Source organism: Sardina pilchardus, chromosome 24 (genome assembly GCF_963854185.1).
Source record: "Sardina pilchardus chromosome 24, fSarPil1.1, whole genome shotgun sequence".
NCBI classification, from domain to species: domain Eukaryota; kingdom Metazoa; phylum Chordata; class Actinopteri; order Clupeiformes; family Clupeidae; genus Sardina; species Sardina pilchardus.
In genome coordinates, this window is record NC_085017.1 from 11,392,572 (window position 1) to 11,403,145 (window position 10,574).

General features: G+C 40.3%; 1 protein-coding gene across 1 annotated transcript in view; it reads left to right on the forward strand.

The window, feature by feature from the left end:
* Positions 1–2,228: 2,228 nt before the first annotated feature.
* Positions 2,229–10,574, forward strand: part of sdc3 (syndecan 3) — a 28,258-nt gene continuing 19,912 nt past the window's right edge. The window contains exon 1 of the mRNA XM_062529418.1: positions 2,229–2,575. Coding sequence (XP_062385402.1) covers positions 2,522–2,575 — 54 coding nt within the window. The 5' untranslated portion in view covers positions 2,229–2,521. The remainder of the gene's footprint in view (positions 2,576–10,574) is intronic.

Here is a 10,574-nt window from a genome sequence, read left to right on the forward strand (position 1 = left end):
TCAGGCCATTAAGGAACGGCCCTGACCTCATCCATAGTTTTATGATCAATTTAGACCCCTAATTTAATGGCTTAATGAAAATCTACAGCACTTTTTCCACACAGGGAACTTCATTTAATAACTGAACAGAACAGAACTAGTCAGAATTTGAGTCTGATACAGCTCCACCGCTCCACTCCCTCCTATGCAACTGAAACTCTCCAAGAAAATGTTTTGTCACATATTGAACAAACATCATTTAGAATAGAATAGAATAGAATAGAATATATACTTTTTTGATCCCGTGAGGGAAATTCAGTTCTCTGCATTTAACCCAATTTAACCGAATTAGTGAACACACAGCACACAGTTAACACACAGTGAGGTGAATCACACAATCCAGAGCAGTGAGCTGCCTGCCCAACCAGCGGCGCTCGGGGAGCAGTGAGGGGTTAGGTGCCTTGCTCAAGGGCACTTCAGCCGTGGTGGACTGGTCGGGGATCGAACCGGCATCCCTCCGGTTACAAGCCCGATTCGCTAACCAGTACACCACGGCTGCCCACAACCGAAGTCTGCTTAGGTGACGTGATTGACAAGGTACTGTTGCGCATCTGTCCATCATCAGACAAAGCTTGCCCAAAAAAATTGATTGGTTCGAACCGCTCTGGTTCGGGCATAGTTGTTTCTCAATGGAATAGGTCCTGACCAAACTTCCAAACCACAAATTGTGGGCGTGGCTAATTCGGGCAAGCTTGAGCAGGCCAGACTTACTCATTGCTACTATGGACAATCTTTCACTGGTCAGTATTACTGTTAAAATAATAATACAATATTAATTACAAGGTGGTAACAAGGTAACACAGTTATTGTCATGTAAGGTGTAACAGTTTTTTCTGCCCCTTCTAGATATAATAAATAAGGTCTATACAATGCAATAATAGAATGCTCTGTGTCCCAAAATATACTGATGGAATTCCCTTAATTGCATTCAGATGTGTTTGGTGCTGTTGAGATGCTTCAGGCAATCCAACAAACTTTGTGTGTCGCTTCCTGAAGCTGTTTGGATCTAATTAACAAGCACTGAAACCAAGGAGAAATCACTTTTTTTTACAGGAAGTGCTCCAACGTCTGATTGAAATATATTTTAATTGATCATGCATCTTCTTGATACTGACAAATATACAGTAGCTGACAGGGCCATGCAGGGACATTTGGAGGGGCTCAAATTGAAAAAACATGGAACAAGATTTTCATGCCTTATATGTGAACACATCATACTGAAATGAAAGCCCTATTACAGACTATTGCTGTGTTTAAATATTAAGAAATATTGGTAATTGTATACGTAATGGTGTTTGTTTGTGCCACATTGATAGCACAATATTAACAATAATATGCATGATATTTTGTTTGTTTTACGCAGCACTCAATGCTTTGGATGTGGAAATGTTACTGAGTTAAGATTTCTGTTTGCAGTTAAAACAAGTTAATAAGCTCTTTATTGTAGTTAGAAGAAATGCTTTTACCAATGTGGCTTCAGTTACCTGTGGAGTATTCTTCATTCATGCTTCTTCATTCATGCTTTATCATTCCAATTAACCATTCTTATTTTAGGATGTGCGGTAACACCATCTATGACACATGTTTCTAACTCTTCTTGCTACCTCATTATGAAATCCAGTAGGCTATGTCACATGGTAGTATAACACTTTAGCAATCAATTATTGCGTTTGCATTGTGCATGAGACATTAGACCTAGTCATTCCCTTGTTTGTAGTAGTATTTCTACAATATCTTAGTTCATTGAAAAGTGGTCTAGAACAAATTAAACTGTATTGAAACCAATGAAACAAAACTAATCTGCAATGGCTACTATTAGGCCGATTGCATCAGTATATGCGGAATTATCTTATAAAGACATGCTGTGTCTTTGAATTTATATGCCTATGACAGGTAAGTTCCCAAGCGTTTTGTAGCAATGCCCTATGGAAAGGGCATAACATACTTTTTTTATTTCTTATTTAGTTATTTTTTTTTATCATGATTTTTACGCACAGCTATATGAAAATAATCAGCTGAGTAGGCTTGGCATTTTGAATTGTTTTCTCAATAGCCGGAGTGTTTACTCTAATTGGCAGGTTGGGAGATTTCCACAGTCATGCTACTGCTCTCGCTGGCTACAGGGGGCATCCGCATACACAAGAGTAGTGTCGGCGCACACCATCCTGCACGCGTTTAGTAGGCTAGAATCGAGGCAGGAAAGAAGCAAGTGAGAGGGTGCAGTCTGGCGCCTGCCGACTGTGCATCTAGCAGGTCTCGTAGACTGAAGTCCTATCCTTCAGAAAAAAAACGGGAAGGCCGCGCACAGATCGCTTTGGGTTTCAATAGCCGCGCATGAGCTTTAGCGGGATTAAACCGACCAAGATCACGGGAGGCTGGATGTAGGAACGGTCGCGCACATTGAACCAGGATATTTAAAACTGAAGGAAAACCTATTTCATTCACCGAAGACCGGGCGGAGGAGGCTCGAGGCTGCAGCATCATGAAGCTCGTGTGCTGGATGGCGTTAGCTCTCCTCCACGGGCATGCCGCATCGGTAAGCGCGAGCAGAGCTCCTGGCCATTGTGTTCTATTGTTCCTAGCCAAACCTCGGACCTGCATAGTCCGTCGCCTAACAGGGGTAACCTAACGCCCTCTTCGGATTGTAGGTTATGTGCCTGTGCTTGAAATTGGTCCTCTGGACCTTGGGTTTGGGTTACCGAGTCAGAGCGCATAAGGCTACTTCTGTGTGTGTGTGGTGTGTGAGTGTGTGCGTGAGATAGTAAGAGTGTGAATGAGAGTTGGATATGCTATGGTGATAACGGCATTAGAGGATCCGCTGGGGTGCTGGTGTGTGGGTGTGTATTTGTGTTTGGGAGGGATAAGATCCCACTGTCGCCTCTCTCCCCTCCCCCAGCGACACTGAGACAGCCTGTTTGGGTAGCGCGTGCGATCTAACTTAATTGCCGTGTTGCAGTTAATTAGACTAGACTGGGCTACTGTTTAATTATGCAATCACTGGGTTTTGTTTCCCTCTCCTCTCGCGCCTATATTCATCATTCATCAGAACTAGCAGGTTACTCCATCACAATCGCACGTGCAAAAGGGCCTACCTGACACAGGGAACGGATAGCTGAAGAAAAATGTAGGTTATCTTAACGACAGTGCTCATCACAAGCAGCCATAGCATGGAGGTGGGGTTTGGTTCGTAGTGGTGGTGGCTGGGCAGACAGGGTGCAGAAGCCCGGGGTGGGGCACAGCGGTGCTAAACCCCGCCGGGGACCGGAGAGGGGTGGGAGGGGTGGGAGGGGATGGCTGGGTCGATGACGACATCGTGAACCGATTAGTGAAGCCGAGATAGCGGAACCATGCCTCTTGCAGCTCTCGCGAGAACAGTTTTGGGCAGCCTAGAATTAAGATAATAGTCTATATTTTAAAAAATCCCACGGGAGATTCGGTGACGCAGTTGACAGAGAGCTTTCTAGTAAGTGTGTTCAGGTGATCAATGTCCATGGGGTGTTTGCACAGGCTTTTTAATACGCTCTTGCTGTGTGTTCTCCCATGAAAATATGATCCTAATAATCTACTTAGGTTATCCTCCTTGTAAAATGGTTTTAATGAGCGCTGTCTTTGCTGCGGAATGAATACATTTCAGAATAATATTCTGCTGCACAGTAATGACAAGCAAACCTTAAATGAGTCACTACTACTGTCATAAATTTGGGTAGGTAGGGGAGGAATGTCAACTGGTATGGACACTTGAAAAAAACATAATGTATGAAGAGGGGTGAAAGACATATTTGTGAAAAAGATTTCACATATCTACTTTTATAGAATAGCCATAGGTCTACATATAGAACAAAGTTCAAAGGTGAGCCCGAGTACAGATTTGCTTTGATTTAATAGATTGTCTCATCATTTGACTTAAAGGACATGACAAAGGTAAAAGATGTGACAAGTTACTATATGTACTGTAGCTATTGCCATATTTATTTATTGCATCACTTTAAAATTGTAGTGTTTCCTATGGATTTTCTTGTAATGTAAATATACAGTATATGGATTCCATCAGATTATCTAAAGTGTGCCCTCTGCACGCATGTGTGTAAGTAATATGACGCATAATTCTGTGCAATCTGATTGAATCCTCTCAGTTCATGCTTCAAATCAAAAGACCATCAGTTAGGGTCATATCCTCTCGTCCCCCAATGTTGTTGCTAACCCCTGATATAAGTCCCTGTCCCAGTATATCTGCGGATTGTCTTGCACTTTACCAGTTGTTGAAACATATCAGAAGCATATTTATGCAACAGCACTTTGAAATACTGTGTGCTTATAGACTGAGCCAGTTGAAATACCCTGTTATTTTTGTCCCTCCACTGGCATTTGTTTAGCTGGCTGCAACAGGGGCGGAGAGCGTTGAAAATTGAGGGTGTACATAGTCTTAAAAAGGCAACTGAAGACTTCCTCGAACAAGTTTGTAGAAGAATAAGTTGCAGCATTCCCTAAACACACACACACACACACGTGTGCACGCGCACAAACACACACACACACACACACACACACACACACACACACACACACATACACATACACATACACATACACATACACATACACATACACACACACACACACACACACACATACACACACTGATGGGAATTGGGTCAGTCATTTTGCGTAGGTCTCTATCTTGTGCTGATATCCTGGAGTCTTTTTGTCTGTGTTGTTTCTGAGAATAAGCAGGAGTTTAAGAGACCCCTCTATATTTAACCTAGAGCTCTCCTGTGTGAGCAAAACAGGGAGAATGTGGAGCGTGAGGGTGTGTATGAAATTTCATTTCATGTAAAAAAAAAGCAATGTGTTCTCTCTAGTTACTGCAGAAATGAATCAGTGTTTTGTCCCTCAGTCCACAAAGACGACCATAGAAAAGAGAGAGAGGGAGAAATTGAGAGCGTGTGTGTGTGTGTGTCTGTGCGTGAGTGTAAAAGAGAGAGTGTGTGTGCATACTTGGAATGTATGGCCAGAAATAAACAAACTCAGGAAGTGCAATTTTTTTTGGAAGGGATATTTCCCACACGGTCAACCACCCCACATAAAGAGGGTCTTGTCAGTGGGACATCAGTGATAAACCAATCTACTACCAAACCAGTACCTATCCTGACTACTAGGCAGGCATGCATTGCTGCTGTGGTCTGAAATTAAGAAATAGTCCAAGCAGCCCAATATTTTTACATACCTCTAGGGTTTCATGGATCCAGAAAGTTATATCTCATAACAGTGTTACAAAGTAACATGGTGAAATTGTATTGTACTTACAATATTGGAAACCTTACAGTAGTGGAAACATGCAGTTGTCATAAAGAATAAATGAGAAGATGTTTTAGCACAGGTCCGTGCACGGCAAGCTCTCTCTCTCTCTCTCTCTCTCTCTCTGTATATGTACCACAGAGTAGGCTGATACCTGCAGGGTCATGGCATTTGTTGAACATTACGGGGCAGTATGTTAGACTCTCTATCTGACCTTGAGGATGTCCCAAAACATTCACGATTAAAGCATTCAGTTCAAGGTCTAAAGGAGCCGGATGTGATGCCCTTGTAGGTTAGCAAACAGATGTCATTTTGCTTAAGAACTCACACAGACGGTATATTCAATTTGAATGATTTATTGTGAAAAATATCTATACATTTTTCCCCGTCACTGTGCTATTTTAATGATGAAATACCTTGATAATGACAAGGTCGTTATTCTGTCCAAATAAACACATGCACTGGAGGAGAACCCAAGAATACCACAATCCAGTTCTTTGTTGAGTCAATCTCATGTGAGCCTCTACATAGGAGCCTTCACACAATCAATTTTCAACCTTAACTTATAGAATGTGCATGAGAGTGAACATCAAAAGATGTGGTGCAAAGAGTTGCAATGCTTCATTAGGGACACTTTAATAAAAATATACACATCTTTTGTTTATCACATAAACAACTTGATTTTATATGTTCTATATTGATGTAGGCTTCAAGTAAATGAACACATCAATTTATCCTACTTGATTGGTTGAAAAATAATCGTTTCAAAACATGTAGCAGTAATAGTTTTAAAATATGGGCCGCAAAGGTTTTGCAGAGAGCTCTCTGTTTATGTGGGCTATATTCTGTATACATTGTTGCAGCGTCTGGACTTTGAAATAATTGAGATCTTGAAACAGTAGCATAATTAAGTATTTTTTTCTGCCAGCTCGGGATTCTGTTTTTTAGAACCTTCACACACACAATAAACTATATTCAAACTCTCATTGATGCTGACAGAGCAGAAAAACGGGGTGCTGTTGTTGCAGACTAGAAATTTGTAATAAAAAAAAAAAAAAAAAAGAAAAGGTATAACATATTACAAAGTCAATTAAACTACCAGACATATTAGAGAAAATGATTCTCTGCTTTGGTTGCCAACACAAGTCAATAGCTATAACCTATATCCTTCATTACCTCTAAGGCTAATGTGATTGTATGTTGACTACCAGCCTCTTCAAAATCTTGAAGCTGGTCTGATTTAGGCATTCTTTATGTTAAGATAAACTTGTGTTTAGTAAGTGTTTAGAGACCTGCCCTGGAGTCATTGCGTTGTTCATATCTCAAGTTGTAGACTCCTTGATCTCAAACAGTCACGGATGTTTCATTTTGACGTCGGCTGTCAAAACAAATACATCAGATTAGAAGCTTCATCTATCTCAAGGACCCCTTGTTTATTTCTTGAATCAGGCATTTGTCTGTGCTGTGCAGACAATATGTATATGTCAGTTGAGATTAAGAGGTTTTTGAATTTCACAAGAAACAATGTAGATGCTTCTATATCTAATCAGGTGATTTTATTTTGACATAACAAGTGGCCTAATATGCAATATCTTTGGATACATACACATCACAAGCTTCATTGTGAATTTCCACCCAGGTTTTTGCCCATCTTGACAATTCACATTCATGTTGATTTGGTACCACAAAAAGGCCTTAACCTCAAGTTTACACCAGAGAGTTTTCTTTTAGCCAATATTTGAGTGTCTCATTGCAATGTGTTGTGTGTTATGTCACACAACTCACTAGTAAGTCTCGGGTGCATCTATTCAGTCAAACATAAAACAGTTTTAACTCATGTTGTCTCAGCTGGCAGTTTCTTGTTCATCTTTTCCCAAGTGTGTAAATGAAACCACGCCAAGAAACAGTAGCAGGCTGTTGTTTTTCTTTGAATTCACAGAAAGATTTATCCTTTTTTGGAAATTATAATGACCTTGGATCTCAGGACTGGGTTCTTTCCAGAGATGATAATCAGCTGTGCCGCTCCCTGGATGAAGGTTGCCAGGTTAATCAGTTGTGGATGTGGTCCGATCACTGTTTAAATGGTGACACTTGCACTTAACACATCTTGGCTAGTGGAGACAGATGTGAATTGAAGGAGTTCAAACTTGACAACAGCTCAGATTTAGCTATGCAGCACACGTTTCCCCATTCACAGCTGGAGAGCCTTTAAAAACATCGCAATGCTGTCTGTTTCCCTTTATCAGTTTCAGGAGGAAATTGCATTTCATCACTTTTAAATAGGCTCCGTTGACATGGAATTGGAAATTAAATGGTATAGTGTGAAGTTGTTTTTTGAGACTAATACAACTTTTGCTTCGTATAGTTTTTAGTGGGCTGCTTTGTCCAAGACTACATCACTAAATACAGGATAGTGAATGAAACAAATATGTTTATCTGACCTTGCACCATATGCATGTTCTTAGCCGGAGCAGGAACTGCCCCTGTAGGCCCTCTTTTAAGGCCATTATCAGGGGAGAAATGTGTGGCCCTGAAACTGTTAGGTGGTTGACGCTATTTGCCTAAACAAGACATTAGTGGGAAAACAGCAACCAGCATCATAAAACCAGCAAAAATATTTGCATCTGACCTTACAGTGCGAGAGAATTAGAGTTACCACGTTGAGATTACGGTCACTTCATTGCCATATACAAGGTGTAACAAAAATACAGCTTGAATTAGTCAACAGTAGTGTCGGTATATTCATTTATCAAGTAATTACAACTTGTGTGAAACAAGTGTTGGCTACTTTATAGCAAAATTCAACTGCTGAAGACATTGGGGTAGTCCTACTATTATGTAATGTAGTGTTGACGCTACTGCTGGAGATAGATGTCAGTATTTTGTGGTACTTTGAGCAAAGGCTACACCAAGTAGGTGCAGTAAGTTCTTACACCACAATGGAAGCAGAGAGACTGAAAGGTCACATTTCGGGGTTGTTCCTATAAATGTTTGGTGTCTCCCGGGAAGAGCCCCAAGTTCCTGCAGGGGAGAAGTGCCTACTCGTTCCGCCAGACTGCACACACCAAGACAATTTCACTTATGCGCAACACCACTAATGATAAATACACGACTGTCGGTTTAGCCTGCTTACCTTTACTGTATGTCATTTTACTCATACTTTCTGCTATTGTGCTGTTCCTTCTGTCACTGAAACACTGCAAATGTCTCCATTGTGGGCTCTATGAAAGAGTGTTGTACATTTGCTTTAGATAAGCTATGCAAACTAATTCCCACCTTACAGCATACAGATGAGATTAACTCCATTTCTTTAAATTTCCTTGACAGTTTGACATTTCAGGAGAGCATTACACGAGAGATGGCTTGGTTTATGTAGAAGATGATGAATCATAATACTTCTACACTCTTTTGAAGATTAATATTGCAATATTAATTGAAAATTAACAATACACTTTTTTTTAACTTTATTACCAGTCACCAAACTCAGCTTAAATTTGGGACAGGTATCCATATGGGCCAGTCCCTTACGTCCTTTCACACAAATCTTTGCTCAGCAAACATGGGAAGTACTACCGAATTTAAAAACATTAAAATTTTTCAATATTCGACTAATTACAAGTCATTAATTTGTAACATTGTTAGGTCTAGGCAGTCTAGATAAACTGAAATTGACCGTGGCCTACTTTGGCGCTCATGATTTCTGTAGAATGAACAGAATGATTAAATTGTGGAGACCAACGATGTATATAGCATATCCATATTGACAGAAGTTTGAACATTTAGGAGCTCTGGCTAATGCCTGCCTTTCATCAGTAGAAAATCATCAGTAGTAAATTTGTGGTGGTCAATCTGGTGAGCTTTAAGAGATTTACAAACAAAAAACCTCCATGACACCAGACCAGGCTTCTAATTGAGCTCAGCAGTGACTACCCACTCCAGTTCCGGAAGTAAACATTCCATTAGTTTTCTCCATCGAGATTTTGACTTACGTCAGAGATGGTTGATAAAGCTGGACGATTCATAAGTGGGTCATTTCCTGTATCTGTTAGGAGTCCGGAAGTAGCTTAGGTAGTTTAATTATTTATCCTGTGTCCGAAAGAGGGTTTCGTTGGAATCACACACAATGACAATAAAATTGTACTCATTATATTTAAAAATGATATCTTCTCTCATTACTTATTCAGAGAAAAGTTGGCTTGTTTGGCTTAATTGACAAGCCTATTTAGGAGTCCGGAACTACGTGCCATTTCGTTCCATTGGCAAATCCTTTTATGATTCATCTTGCTAACTAGACCATCTTTGTTGACGTCTTTGATTGGTCGAGATTGGTTCAAACAAGTGGAGATAATGAGGAGCAGTGTGTGGCCATCCGAAAATTGTTCCTCACCTTCAAAGTTGAATTGCTCAATGCAAACAGTAATAAGTTAGTCATCTTGCGGTCTTAAACACAAGAGGTATCATGATAAACTATCTGTCAGGAAAATCTTCCCGATAGTAAGACACAAGAACCACAACACGTAGTTCGTTTACTCTTGGCCGAGAGGAGAGAGTGACCAGAAAGGAGAATTCTCCTTTCTGCAAAACAGTCTCTGACTTTCTCCTCGCAGCGCAAGTCTTTTTATTCAGCAAAGCATGGCACATTTGCTGTAAGTTCCTCTTTAAATTGTAAAATCTGCACACTGAACTTTTCTTGGTGTGAACTAGACAAGAACATTCTGTGTCTGCAGATTTAGTTGTCGGCGGTCAAGTGTCAATTTATGTCTACAGCAACTTGCAAGCACACATACAACAATGATAATAATGTTTTCCTTCACACTATCGTTAGGTTAGACACGTTGGAAAATAAATGTCATTCACAAGGATTGATGGAATGAGTAATTCCTTCTCTTGGAAATGAAAATATGTGTCTTAAACCTGGGCCTTTTTTCTTTCGGTTTTTGGTTAGTATTTTTGCTTGAGATTGAATGTTTTGTGTCCTGTGCTACCAATGAGGCACCCAACACTCACTGGAGATGTGTTGAAGGCCTTTAGTTCTATTGCTTACCAGTGTTTCTGATTCAAACACTTTGAACTAACTTGTGTTAGAGAAACAAGTCTTCTTTTGGGCCAGTACAATATGTTGTTTAGGTTGAGGGACAGGGAGTACCGAGTACCAATAGTTTGCAATTAATGAGCTTAGAAAACATTTATTATTTCACTTTTCCAGACTTTGTTGCAAGCTAAATGCCATGAAAGGCCAT